The sequence below is a fragment of the Pinus tabuliformis genome, chromosome 9, assembly GCF_031772625.1.
Source record: "Pinus tabuliformis cultivar Carrire ecotype Pingquan chromosome 9, CPIR1, whole genome shotgun sequence".
NCBI classification, from domain to species: domain Eukaryota; kingdom Viridiplantae; phylum Streptophyta; class Pinopsida; order Pinales; family Pinaceae; genus Pinus; species Pinus tabuliformis.
Window position 1 is genome coordinate 91,330,502 of NC_142307.1, and position 14,936 is coordinate 91,345,437.

At 38.5% G+C, this 14,936-nt stretch overlaps 1 protein-coding gene across 1 annotated transcript in view; it reads right to left on the bottom strand.

Annotated features, from left to right (window-relative positions):
- Positions 1-14,936, bottom strand: part of LOC149147248 (protein MICRORCHIDIA 7-like) — a 230,843-nt gene that overhangs the window by 94,995 nt on the left and 120,912 nt on the right. Inside the window, exons 10-13 of the mRNA XM_089441053.1 lie at positions 13,812-13,910; positions 13,530-13,634; positions 13,184-13,330; positions 12,965-13,057 (exon numbers count right to left, since the gene is read on the bottom strand). Coding sequence (XP_089297179.1) covers positions 12,965-13,057; positions 13,184-13,330; positions 13,530-13,634; positions 13,812-13,910 — 444 coding nt within the window. The remainder of the gene's footprint in view (positions 1-12,964; positions 13,058-13,183; positions 13,331-13,529; positions 13,635-13,811; positions 13,911-14,936) is intronic.

Below are 14,936 nucleotides of genomic sequence, written 5' to 3' on the forward strand. Positions count from 1 at the left end.
TTGAGGAGGCAGAAGTCTGGGATATCATGGTGCATACAGCACAGCACCCTGTTGTTGTGCCTACTGATGCTACTCAGTTGGCAGCTTATAATAGAAAGAACAACAAGGGTAAGAGGCTGATTCTAGACGGAATCAAAGACCATTGCATTCCTCATGTGAGAGGAAAGAGCAATGCCCATGAGATGTGGACAGCATTGTCCAATCTCTACCAGAGTACCAATGAGAACCGGAAGATGGGAGAAGCTGAAGAACATTAAGATGGGGAATGATAGTGCAGCTGGATATCTCACAAAGATTACCAATGTGAGAGATGAGTTGGCAGCGATTGGAGAGGCCATTCCATCCACTGAGTTGGTGCGTATTGCAGTGAATGGCCTCCCCCGTTCATGGTTGAACTTTGCTGATGGGGTTTGTGCACGTGAGACCCTTCCCACATGGGAGAGGTTTTGGGATGATTGTATACAGACAGAGATCAGGAAAGGACAGCTTGGGGCAGCCAAGCCAGTTGAGCAGGATGAGGACGTAGCACTGATGGCAGGAGGCAAGAAAGGCAAAGGGAAGAAGCAGGCTTCCACAAGCGGTGGTGGAGGCAAAGGCAAAGGTAAAGGTAAACAGGGTAACTCACAAAAGGACTATTCCAAAGTGAAGTGTTGGAATTGTCAGAAGATGGGACACTATGCAGTTGTGTGTCCGGAGAAGAAGAAGAAGAAGGGGAAGACCCAGGATGTGGCAGCGTCAGCTGAGATTGAGGACTTTGCAGGTCGTTTTGACCGGGAGTTTGCGTTCACTACATGTGAGTCCTCTAGTGCAGGATCACCTGCCACACAGGTTCAGAGGGAGCATGCTTTTCCCTCGATTAGCGGAGCATCTACAGGTATCTGGTATGTGGACAGTGGGGCTTCACGTCACATGACAGGAGTCTGGGAGTACTTCTCAGAGCTTTCAGAGAGTGGCACTGATATTGAGGTAGTACTAGGTGATGACAGAGTTGTTAGAGCAGTCGGGGTGGGGACAGTGACATTTCAGAGGGAGTCCAAACCTCCCTTGAAGGTGTCAGAGGTTCTTTATGTGCCAGGGATGAGGAAGAACCTCATATCCGTCTCAGCGTTGGAGGACAGAGGATATGAGGTACTGTTCAGGGAAGGACAGGTGTTGATGTATCCCAGGGGCTCTCCAGCTGATTCAGCTAGAGTGATAGGTGTACGCCATGCAAAGGTGTACAAGTTTGCATTCCAGCCCCCTTTGGCATTGAGCTGTAGTACCGACAGCAGAGCTAGCAGTTCTGAGCTATGTGAGATTTGGCACCGCAGGATGGGGCACATGTCTCATGGAGCCTTGAGGACATTGCGGGAGATCACTACAGGTGTGCCAGATTTCAGTACTGATCACCATGATACTTGCAGAGGTTGTGCGATGGGCAAGTTTGCCAAATCCCCTTTTCCCAGCAGTGACAGCAGAGCGACGGGGATACTTGATTTGATTCATTCCGATGTGAGCGGTCGGATGTCTCATGTTTCCTTGAGTGGATATGAGTACTATGTCTTATTCATTGATGATCACTCCAGGAGGACCTGGATTTATTTCTTGAAGACCAAGAGTGAGGTCTTCAAGCGGTTTCAGGAGTTCAGAGCTCTTGTGGAGACTCAGACAGGTCGAAAGATCAAGTCCCTGAGGTCGGACAATGGAGGAGAGTACACCCTTGGAGAGTTTGTTGACTATTGTGCAGAGGCAGGCATTAGGAGGGAGTTCACTGTTCCTTACAACCCCCAGCAGAACGGGGTTGCGGAGAGGAAGAACAGATCCATCATAGGGGCTGCCAAAGCCATGTTATATGATCAGGGGTTGCCATTGTTCTTGTGGGCAGAGGCCTGCAACACAGCTGTTTACTTGCAGAACAGGAGTCCGCATCGTGCCTTGGGGCACATGACTCCGGAGGAGGCTTTCTTTGGGAAGAAGCCTGATCTTGGTCATCTTCATATCCTTGGATGCATTACATACTCCTATATACCCAAGGAGGAGAGGACCAAACTAGAGCCCACCGCAGAGAAGGGTATCTTTGTGGGCTACAGTGAGACCTCAAAGGCCTTTCGGATTTACATTCCTGCACAAAGGAAAGTTGTTGTCAGACGGGATGTGAAGTTCGAGGAGGACAGGGCCTTTAGGAGGTCACGGGAGTTAGAGTATCTGGATCAGCCAGACCCTCAGCAGCAGTTGAGTCAGTCGCAGGGATCCAGTGGGCAGGGATCAGGAGGATCCGGAGGTACATCTATGAGGATGTCAGGTCCATCAGTGAGCAGTGGCTCGCCGAGCCAGAGGGGTGGTGCTCCGGGCAGCATGCAGAGCAGTTCACAGAGCAGTTCACTAGGGAGTCCACTGATGGACAGTTCACACGGTACCTCAGCTTCTACAGGTTCAGGTGCAGGCAGGAGGACAGCAGACAGACAGTCAGGAGTTCAGACTACTGATGGGGATGAGGAGGAGGAGTTTCATTCTCCTATGGGAGAAGCATGCTCAGGGAAGAGGAAGCCCAAGTGGCTTCAGGACACCTTGAGAGATGCCACATCTGTTGCTGAGCCGAAGAGGCCGGTCAGAGAGAGTAGACCACCTGAGAGGTTTTGTAGCTATATGGCGATGGTTACCAGCATCCTTGACTCTGAGCCTTCTAGCTATGAGGAGGCAGCTAGCCAGCAGGTCTGGAGAGAGGCCATGCAGGAGGAGTATTCTTCTATCATGAAGAATGATGTTTGGGAGGTGGTGCCGAGGCCTGAGGGCAAATCCGTGGTTACTTCCAGATGGCTTTACAAGGTAAAGCATGCTGCAGATGGCAGCATTGAGAAATTCAAAGCAAGGTTTGTGGCTAGAGGGTTCTCACAGGTAGAGGGAGTTGATTATGAGGAGACCTTCGCTCCCGTGGCTCGATATACTTCGATCCGCTCCATTATATCGATAGCAGCAGAGATGGGTTGGAAGATCCACCAGATGGATGTGAAGACCGCATTTCTCAATGGCTTCATACAGGAGGAGGTGTACATTGAGCAGCCACAAGGCTTTGAGGTGCATGGGAAGGAGTCCCATGTGTGCAGATTGAAGAAGGCCCTTTATGGCCTGAAGCAAGCTCCCAGAGCTTGGTACTCCAGGATAGATGCATACTTGCAGGGGATGGGTTTCACAAAGAGTGAGGCAGATCCGAACCTTTACTTTATTGTGATTGGTGAGGAGCCTCTCATTCTGGTGCTGTATGTGGATGACTTGATCATTACAGGTGCAGAGAGACTCATAGAGCACTGCAAGAGAGATCTTGCAGCGGAGTTTGAGATGAAGGACATCGGCTTGATGCATTACTTTTTGGGTTTGGAGGTGTGGCAGGAGGAGGGGCATTTCTTCCTGGGGCAGGGGAAGTATATTGTGGACATCCTTAGCAGATTCCACATGGAGGATTGTAGACCCATGTCGACACCGATGATCACCAACTGGAAGAAGCTTCATGCTTCGGATTCCGAGTTGGTGGATCCCACATTGTACAGGCAGCTGATTGGTTCCTTGATGTATTTGGTCAACACCAGACCAGATATCTGTTTTGCAGTCAACACGATGAGTCAGTTTATGTGTGAGCCTAGGAAGGTTCACTGGGTGGCTGCAAAACACATTTTGCGGTACTTGCAGGGGACAGTGGATTATGGTCTGGACTACAGGCAGGGAGATGGAGTGAGATTGGCAGGATACACTGATTCTGATTGGGCAGGTTGTGCTTCTGATAGGAAGAGCACTTCAGGGTGTTGTTTTGGGTTGGGTTCAGCAGTAGTGTCATGGTTCAGCCGGAAGCAGCAGTCAGTAGCACTGAGCTCAGCGGAAGCAGAGTATATGGCAGCCAGTCTAGCTAGTTGTGAGGCCATCTGGCTTCGCAAGATGTTGTTTGGCTTATTTGGTCAGCCGTTGAGACCTTCAGTGATTTACTGTGATAATCAGAGTTGCATTAAACTCACGGAGAATCCAGTATTTCATGATAGGTCAAAGCATATCGGGATCAGATATCATTTCATCAGAGACCATGTTCAGAAGGGAGCTGTAAAGCTTGAGTATATTTCCACTGATGAGCAGGTTGCAGATATTCTTACCAAAGCCTTACCACGGGGCAAGCATGTCTACTTCAGAGACAAGATGGGTGTGGTGATGAACACCTTCCTCGGTAAGAGGGAGTGTTGAAATTTGGTACCGGAGGACAGGTGGTTCCCTAAGGCTTTGATCTTTGGCCTAGGGAAAAGTGTCCAAAAGAATTTAATTTTTCTCCTAAAGTAACTTTATAATTTTTATAAAGTTAAATCTAATTTGAAAGTGACTTTAAGTGATAAAGTTACTAAGTCTAATTTTAAAGTGACTTTATAAAGTCAATGAAAAATTAGAAAGGAAAAGTGACTTTGGAAATAAATGACTAAGTGGGTCTTTATTAAAGTGGGGTGAATTAAAAAATAGAAAGTGAGATTTAAATGAGCATTTAATCTCAGCCATTGATCTAAATCTATTTCAGCCATTGGATTTAGGGATCACCCAAAAGTCATTTAGGGTTGGGTTAAGGGAGGAAAAGGAGAAAGAGATCATTCATTCTTTCATGAGCAGATTGGGAGAAGGAGAGCAAGAGAGCAAGGGAGATTTCTGGACAAGGAGGAGAAAGAGGCAGCAGTTTGGCACACACACCAAGGCAGCATTTCAGCAAATCTGAACAGCATAAAGAACAAGCAGAAAAAGGCAGATTTAGTGAGCAAAACAGTGAAAAAATTATTTTTCAGCACGAATATCGAGGAGGCGATTTTCTGCACTTTTCCCGAGGGCTGTCCGTACAAGTCCGTACGGCCGTCCGTACAGTTCGTACGGTCCGTACGGTCCGTACATCCGTACGTCCGTACAGTCCGTACATCCGTACGGTCCGTACAGCTCTTCCAGCAGTTTTCAGATTGTCGTTTGGGCTGAAAACAGATAAGTTTTGCTTGCTGGAAAAATTTCTGTTTTGCTGATTTTTTGCTGAAAATATTTTCTCTGTAAAAGGCATTTTCCAGAAATAAAGAAGAGCTCTCTAACTGGTTTTCCCCAAGAGTTGTAGGGGGTTTTTCCAGGGTCAAGTTGACCAAAAATCACTGAGTTTAAATGTGTTTTTATGGCTGTTTTAATTGCTGATTTTTTATTTCTGCAATTTCCAGCACTCTGAAAAATTTCCAGAATTTGTGTTTTCAGCAATATTTATTTTTTCAGTCTGTTAAATGTATGGCTATGGGAATGGGCATTTAACTATATGGGAGAAATAAGGTGAAACTGAAAACCGGGGTGGGAAACAGAAAATTTTACATTGACTCGCTTAATGTTCTCCACATAAAAAGTAAAACTTACACTTCACATAAAGAGATTTTGAATTCCTTTTGTTTTTCTTTTACTTTTAAAATAGGGTTTCTAAAACCTCGGGCTTGTAAACCACTTAATGAAGAATCAAGATAATATTATCTACCCTTCACGTAAAAAGTAAAACTTACCATTCAAATAAAGAGATTTTGTATTCCTTTTGTTTTTCTTTTACTTTTAAAATACCATGGGCAATTACCACGGGTTTCTAAAACCACGGGCTTGTAACCCACTTAATGAAGAATCAAGATAATATTATTTACTCTTCCTTCTCTTACGTATAGTTTTAAATATATTTGGAAAGATTCCCTCTTAACTTTATCATGCACTTTTTATCAATGTTGCAAACATCTCAATAACATCCCAATTTTATCTTCAAATCACGATTTTTTGGCCTAGTCGATGTTTGCCGATTTTTATCGATATTTTGATGGTATCTTGATTTTGGCAATGTTTTGCCGATTTTTACCGATTCCCGATTTTTACAATTTTTTGGTTTTCCGGACCCTTGCCAATTTTATCCCAATGCTGATGTTCGCAACATTGCTTTTTATCAATCATGTAGAACCTTTATATATATATGAATGTTCTCCTTCAAAATTTACATCATATTATATTTATTTATTTATTTTTAATCTTTACATATACTTATTTTATTTTCTTTCTTTCCTTTTTTGAATTTGATTTTTTTCTATATATATATATATATATATATATATATATATATATACACTTTTTATTTTCTCTCCATATATATATTAATTTTATTATTATTATTGAAGGCCAAATGCTTGATAGCGAAATGGAGAAACTCCAAATTCTTGTAGCGAAACACTTCAACGACAACAATGTTGATGAATTTGATGGTCAAAGACCTGGATCGGAGAACACAGCTTTGTGCAACGGTTGAGCGAGCAAAGAATAGAACAACTCCGATACCAATGTAATGACCCAAAGTCGTATACACAGCGGAAATATTTAAAATACTTCGTAAACAGAGACATCCATTATAGGATAGTAATTGTAAACTGTATATTGTATAAGAGAATTGATGTAGAATGATTACAATTGAGAATGAGGGTCCTGTATATATAGCCAGGTAAATACCCTTTCACGAATAGGCAGGTCTTAGAGACATGCATTTTCATTATTAACTAACTAACCATTAGTTAATTTACTTATTATTTAATATTATATTTATATTATTATGATTATTACTTGTTATCAATTTTTATACCATTAGTTAATTTACTTATTATTTAATATTATATTTATATTATTATGATTATTACTTATTATCTATTTTTATTTATTTTTACATAATTTATGTTCATAACATTGTCTGAGCATGGTTTTATTCAATAAAGATGGCTAGATCAAGGTATTGGAAAATTAGTGTTGGTTTGTGTGGCTATTGTCTTATCATTTTTCATACTTTTGTAAGAGCTTTACTCTACATGGAGGTGGTTGCTTAAGATTTTTAACTATTTTTCACTAGTTATAGGCGAACTTGTAAAAGTCCTCTACTTCTAGAAAGTTCCCCAATTTCTATGCTATCTCACATTGTGTAAGACATTGTTTGAACGCAATTCTCTAACACCTATAAAGCTTGCTATCCTACCACTATCAAAATTAATGCACATACATTGGGGCATACATGTGCAAAAGAATCAGTGATATATTACATTGTGTTGATGTTATACCTAACAAGGAAACTTTAATCTTTTGTTTTGCCCTCTTTTATTTTCTTTATTATTTAAATACAAACATTAACTTGCCTTCTAAGCTTTAATTTGTGCATTTCTTCTACTCGCAAAATGTGGCTTGAGTTTCAACGCTATCCAACTTTGCCTCTTGTTGACCACTACATGTCAACGACCCATAGCAGTACAACCCCTTTTTTGCAAAAGGGATAGCACCTGATCGATGTGTCCGCGTCGTCCACCTATCATCATCAGCTTGATTGTCATGTTATAATGTAAACCCATTCTGCATGTATGTGATGTAAATAATCTCAACAGATCTGTGTCATGTACGTAATTGCCTAGGTAAACCTATTTTTTTGGTAACGATCTACATTCCGGGAGGTTTTTTGTCTCACCGATCCATTCTCGGATGTTCAGCAGAGTTTTCCTTCAACCTTACCCCAAAGCCGGAATGAATTTTGTCAACAAGATCTTAGGCGAGTCCTAGTGTTATAGATCGAGTCTGTGTAAAAGTGATTTGGGGATAATCTTGACTATTTGGTTAGGTTATTTTATTACAAATTGCTTAGTCTGCTGGATTATATTTGTGTCGCAAAAATGGGCACTCTGTGAGGGTCTATTTCAGATGGGTTTTCCCCCTTGTGATGTAAAAAATGTAAAAATCATGATGTAAAGTGTCTTGAGGGTTAGAAGAATAATTTATCCGCTCATAGGTTAATTAATTAAATTTTCTAGCCAAAATTAATTAAAATCCTAAGCCAGAAATTTAATTAATTATAGGTCCTAGGTAAATTTAAATTTTCCAAAGGCAAAATTCGTGGGTCCTTTAAAAATTATATTTTAAGAGGTCCAAGGACTAAGGTTAATTGATTATTTTGCTAAATTTTAAGCCTTTGGTCCCTGGGGTTAAATCAAAGTCAAAATTTTGAGGAAATTAATTAAAAAAATTGTTTTTTGAGTTAATTAAAATGCATTTAATGAATTGAGGCTTCTGTGATCCATAATAGTTGTAAGCAGAACTTCGGCGAAAATCACATTAGGAAAGACCTTTGTCCGAAGTTCTGCTTCCAACTAAAATGCATTTAATTGAAAAATTCGAAATTTCCTCAATAATTAAAATTTCGACAGATGAAATTAAAAGAAATTTTTATCCTAATCACAGTTGATATTACTTTGACAAGGATCACTCGAACTAACTGTTGGAAGATTTATCTTTAAATAGGAGGTCAATTGTCAGTTGAGATCATTCGATCTTAGAGTCGTGTGTTAAGTGAAAGCTCTCTTGTAATCCTTTTCATGAGCAATAAAGAAAGAATTTGGGGTTAATTTCTGTTGGTGTTACTCTTCGTGGAAATGTTGTAAGATGTGTTATTTTCATGCATAGATTTCCTTTTAGCCATTGATGATAGCTTTCTGAAGAGTGATTTGAACACAAGTATCTTGCTCAATCACTAGGGTTTAAATGGTAATTTAAGTTTTGAATATAATAGCAGGTATCTTTATTGAATCTGAATTTTATTATCGTTTTCTCGCTCCACATTAATGGTTGAATTGAGTTGTGCAAGAAATTCTTGATATTTACATCATCGGGCATTCGGGGAAGTTTTCAATTGGACCAGCCAACTCCCGATTAGTATTTGCTGAAGATCCCAACTTGATTTGATCGCGGGCTTATCATGAGAAATTTTATTGATGATGCATGAAAGGTTTTGGGCGAAGCAACTCTGTTTAAAATCAAATTTCAAATTTTTCTGTGCTAAATTGATAAATCTGGCTTTTAAGAGCCTTAGATTATTAAATCTGGGAGCAGAGTTGGACTCACACTCGCCAAATCTGATAGATCTGTTGTACATGTGCATAGATTTGTAATTTTATTTTTTATTTTCTCTGACTAGGGTTTATGGGGTTCCATTTTTTTTGTATATTTGGGTTCTGGGTGTTTGTGTTTTCAGGAACAGGTTGCAGATCTGAAGGTGAAGTTTGATTTTGACACCAGATCTAGGCCTTAGACGGTAAGATCTGGCCACAAAAAAAAACTTGTTTGCAGGGGTGTTATTTGCAGTCCAAAGGTTTCTTAAAAAAAAATTAATTTGGAAGGGGCTTCGATTATAAATCTGAAATCAAAACATATCAAGTTAATTTGGAAATTTCTGGGTTTTATTGGGCTGTCTTCCTAAGGTTTTTCGAAATCGTTTTTGCTGCCTGGGGTTTTCAAAAGAAGATTTTTGGATTTGTCTGTTGGTTGGGGTTTATTCCTCTCTCGCTGCGTGTTTTTCTCCTGTAGGAGATTTTTCGAAAAAAAAAAAAAAAAATCTTTACTGCCTGCCAAAACCCACGTGAAATTCTCTCTTTCCGCAGCTTATTCTCATACTATACGCTGCCCATTTCTGCCATTAGCGTCCATCCCTTAATCTGTTGCCCATGCTAACCCTGTCTGTTGCTCCCTCCATCATCAGAGCTTTGTCGCTCTTCGATTGGCCACTTCCACGCTGCCTAACCTGTGTGTTCCATCCCATCTCTCTGTCGTTAGGTTGCCTCTCCTATCTGCAACCTTCAACTGCCTAACGTCCACGTGGTTTCTCTTCCCTCCATCGCACTACACTTGCATCGTCTCCTTTTCGCAGCCTCGATTTCCCTTGTGTCTCATTCCAACACCCCTCGTCCATCCCTTTGTGTTGCCCATCTGCTCCCTTTCCCTGCGTCTTCTGCTCATTTCCTCCGCACCCATCATAGTCCCTCCATCCCCTAACTGCAAGCCTTCAGCTGCTCCATCCAAGCCATCAGACCTACCCAAACTAACCTCGCTGCCTATCCTAGACAGCGCCCCCGGCCTCCTATCTGCGTCTATCTCTAACCCTGTCCACGCCATCCCTCCTATGCTGCCACAGCTCCCTAATCCGCAACTATCCATAGCCATTTATCCGTCCAACCTCCACGACCTATCTCCTTTTGCCACCGTTGAGTTATCCTCTCGCATCCAAGCCTGCGTTCTCCATCGACCTGCACAACAAACACAACAGCGAACATCATTTCGATTTATTTTATGCTTTGGTTTTATGTATGAGGGTTGGGCATTCGTTTTTCTTTTGGTGTTACGCATAGTTTAGAATAGGGGTTGTATATATTTTTATTTTTATTTTTGATATTTTGTTTTGATTTTATCAATCTCGATTTTCAATTTTTTTATTTAAAAAAGAACTCTATAAAACATATAATAAATAAAAAAGGGAATTAGATTTGGCTCTTGTTTTATTTTTTATTCTTTTATTTTGATTTAATAAATGAAATATAAGAAAAAAAAATCTATATAATTTAAAATCTAAAATCTTTTTAAAAAGCTCTAAAAAAAAATTCGACTTAGTTTATGTGGGTCATTCATTTTATTTTTCTTTTATTTTAAAGAAATTCAATTTTCATTTTGATTTTTTATTTAAGAAATCTAAAACATAAAAAAAGGGGAGCTTAGATTTTGGTTTTGTTTTCATTTGTTTCATTAGGATTTTTCATTGTTTTATTTAGATTTTGATTTATTTTATTTTATTTTTAAAAAATATAAATATTTAAAAAAACCCTGAAAAAAAGCTTAAAGATTTTTTTAAAATTTTTATGTGGCCTCTGGCCCATTAAAAAATTTTAAAAATTATTAAATCTTTTTCGATTTATTTTGGTCACATTTAGTCTTGCTTAGCACTGGTCACATTTAGTCTTGCTTAGCACATTGAAAAGTTTTCCTAAAGACTAATCAAATTTATCAAGGATAAAATATAAAAGAAAATTTTGTGGTATTAGCATTTCTTTTTCTCTATAGTTAAATGTGCTTAAATTTTCATATATAAAGATTAACTATAGGAAAGTGGTAAATTTCCTAGACTTGGGTCACTAAACATAATCATTTAAATTCTAGGATTTAAACTGGTTAGCATTTAAATTTCGTGGTTGTTTAAAGTATTTGTATTCCTTAGAAATTTAATTGCTAAGACTTTGAGCATTTGTGACATTGATATCGAATTGCAAAGTAGTTTTTGTTCTCTTTGAGCTAAATTGTATCAAGAAGATTTAAAATAAGCTGGTGTTTTAATTGTAATATCTTCAAGAGTTTATCTTTTAAGTCTTCGTCTAATAAAGTGAACATCTCATTTGGATAATTGAAGGCTTTAGCAACGCAAGTGTTTCCCCATCCCCGAGTCTAACTTCATCTCATCTTCAAGTGAATTTGCATATAAGTTAGCTTTGCATATATAAAATTTACTTCCAAGCATAAGCTTGGTCGATAGACAAATAGATCTCCATCCATCTTTTAGTGAGAAGCCTATCTTAATAGTACTTAAAACGGTGACCTTGCAGTCATTAGAGCCACATCTCTCTACAGCGCTGGAGGCATCGGCTATGTTAGAAGTTCAGGAGAGGTATCGTTAATCACACCTTCGTGTGCTTCTCCTGACTTTCTCTCTGCCAATTACTACGAAATCAGGCTCAACACAGAAAGGATTGAAGGATTCACAATCTAAGCAGGCATTTAACTAAAATCAACCAAGATTCTTGCATCTCACATTAAGTTTTAGGATCTGCATTTCATATAAGATAATCATTCACCTAAACAGCAGTTGCTAATCGATTACTTGGTCTTCATGTTCCTAGCAAGATCGTTGACTCCATAAGGCACTGGTATTAATCATTTAAAATCCAATCAAACCCTAAGTCTTGCTAAATCGTAATCAAGTACTTGATCGCCTCGTTGTGTCTCCCATACTGGTTGGTTCCCAACTAGTTCTTCTTCATTCCATTCTTCCATAGGGTCTACCCCCCTTAGCCTGCTGTAGGAAGACAGCTTAAACAGAGAGATTGGGGATCAGGATGACAGCCCCCGATCTGAGCGTTGTCACGGTGCCTAGACATTCTATGCAACAACACCTTTATGTATGCAAAGTGATTTGATGCCAAGAGCTTGGTTCAATACCACAGTGAGACTTAATGAACATACATTGAACAAATATGTACAGAAGAATAAATGAGATATCATATTCATTTTTTGAACGACGTCTAGCTTGGGTGCATACAGTGAAGTGTTGTTATTCTCTGCACCAAAATCCTATCCCCATTTGTGACATGCTCACCTCACCTGAATAGATTTTCCTCCACATGGAATCATTTCATGTGGATGGGGTTAGGTGCTATTCCTAGGTAAATTTGGAAGAAAATATTTCCATGGTCATCACTGTTTGTCTCATATTTGCCTTCACAAGTCCACAAGTGTAATTTGCACTGTTGACCAAAAGCAGTTCAATGGAAGAAATATATATATATATATATATATATATATATATCTATATATATATATATATATATATATTATACTCATTGAGTCATTTGTACATCAATGTCATAGATGTGTGTTGCATATATACAATCTAGCACCAAGCATTAGTTCAATAATTCGAACCATCCATGCAAATCATGTTAGCAAAAGGTAGGCCATAGTTTACAAGTTCAAATTAGTGAAGTTTCTCAGGGTTACCAGCAATTATTGTGGTTAGAACTTAGAAGTTGAGTGTCCTCCATCAAAATACTCTGGGTAAGAAATGGGGGTCCCATGAAACTTTCCTTGCAAAAACAAAAATACAATTCCAAGGGGCAAATGTGTTGTGATATTCATGTAACAAACGACTCGCTTTAGTATAAGCTTGTCCTAGCATGCCATCACACATGCATCCTAACATTACACTCATGTAATTTAATGACATAACTTTCTAATTCAACAATAGGACCTGTGACTTGCAAAATAAGCATTACAGTGTCTAACATGATTATGCCTACCACTGATCAAATACCTTCAAATAATTGCATCAAATGTGATTCAGTTGACCACTCACCATTATAAGACGATTCTTGTGGTAAACATTGAAGCCGTGAACATTTACAAGAGGAGCTTCCTTTGTGAACCCGATTGTAGTGACAACTGAGACCTGAAAGACATTAACAAAAATGGGCATTTCTTCAATGAAACATAAGAGAAATATATAGGAGAACAAACTTCTGAAAAGAAAAATCCCTTCAAAACCATCAAAATATTTCAATGCATGTCAGCATACCTCCTTGCTACCACCAACTTGTGGTTTATACAGAATAAATTCTGGAAATTTAAGATCAGCAGCAATCGTATGATGCTCTACCACTCGACCACGCAATATAATTTTGAAATGGCTTGGCAACTCAAGATATAATATAGAGGCATATAACTGCAAACAAAAAGACATCAGAAACTAGAGCTTGCAAAAAATATCAAGATGAAGTAATACTCTTACAGCTAAAGAGCATTAATCAAACATTAATGTCACAATAAATAATAAGGTACAGTAACATAATCTGCCTTTATCCCAATGAAACAAAAAAGAACCCAAAAAAAACACTGTAAACAAAGTTAAGAATAATTCTTACACGAAGAGAATAGCGTAGGCGATTTGAAATATGTTGTTCACTAAGTTGTTGCTTGTTCGCAACATCGATTTTATCAACTTTAGGCCCTCCCCTCAATGCAATATCCTGCATAACAACACAAGTTTACTCTTCAAGTTGGTTGGTAGAATTTATCCTAGACTATCACCGAAACAAATACTGATTATGTTGTACTAATAACCATAATTGCAAAATTTAGGTGAAATAATATCTCCTGAGTATTAAAACAAACTCTTAAGATGATCAAAAATGTTCGCAGGTTACCTGTTTGTCTGACTCAAAGTCAAGCTCAATTTGACCATCATCATTTAGCCATAAATTATAAACAATAACCTTTGTGCCATGTGGTCCAATATCATCAAACTGCCAAATCGAGATCCAATAAAGTAAGAAAAATGACCCAAAACTTCACCAAAGGATAATGTTTCCTGCTGAAGAGAAAAATGTTTAAAAATTTTCAGCAATCACACTCAACCAAAAGACTTGAAATAACTTCAAAGATCAAGAAAACAGAAACTGAACAAACAGAAACAAGTCTATGTATGGAGAAGAAACACATGTAAACTACGCCTTATATCCTAATGGTATAAAAATATGTAATGTTCCATCAGCAGATACCTGAAAGATATTTAAAGAGACTAAACACATCCAAATTGTCAAGAAAAAAGATAATGTTCAACATAATTAAAAAACCTTCAGACAAACTCTATGTAGTTTAAAATCTAGCCACGCAGGATCCACAAAACATTAAACAAATGTCCAAAGCACTTCCCCAACATGCAAAATAAAGTTATAAAATTCTTTTTAAAAATATAGAAAATCATCATGATCATTTTACTTAATTAAAATGTAGATTTTCCTATCATTACTTTCACAAGTAAGATATAACCAATTTTGCGTGGATCCCAAACATTAGGTACATAATTTCTCATGTGACCATCCTCTCTCCCCAGAGGACAACCTAACTTTGTACTAGTTGATCAGTTTGGAAAGGACTAAGGTAATGTTGTAATGCTAGTTATTTGTTAATAAGGCCTAAGCAGACCATAATGTGCATAACTGTCGTCGAGAAAATAAGGACTTAATAAATATTTGAGTCCCAACCAAAGATTTCACCCGTACTCTTCATGTGTAAATAGGAGCATGCCAGCTCCGTTTGTATCTTGTCTCATCCACTTACATTATTACAATTCTCAGCAGAGAAGTCATTCGCCAAATTTCAAAACTGCAGATAAATTCCAAGCGTGTAAGGGTGACAGTTTGTGTAATTTGGCTACACACTCATCAATACTACAATAATAGAGATCGTTTCTAAAATGTTATTTCAAATTTATGTTATTATTAGGTATTATTAGCCATGGTTGGGGAAGTTTGCATTTTGGTCCAAAA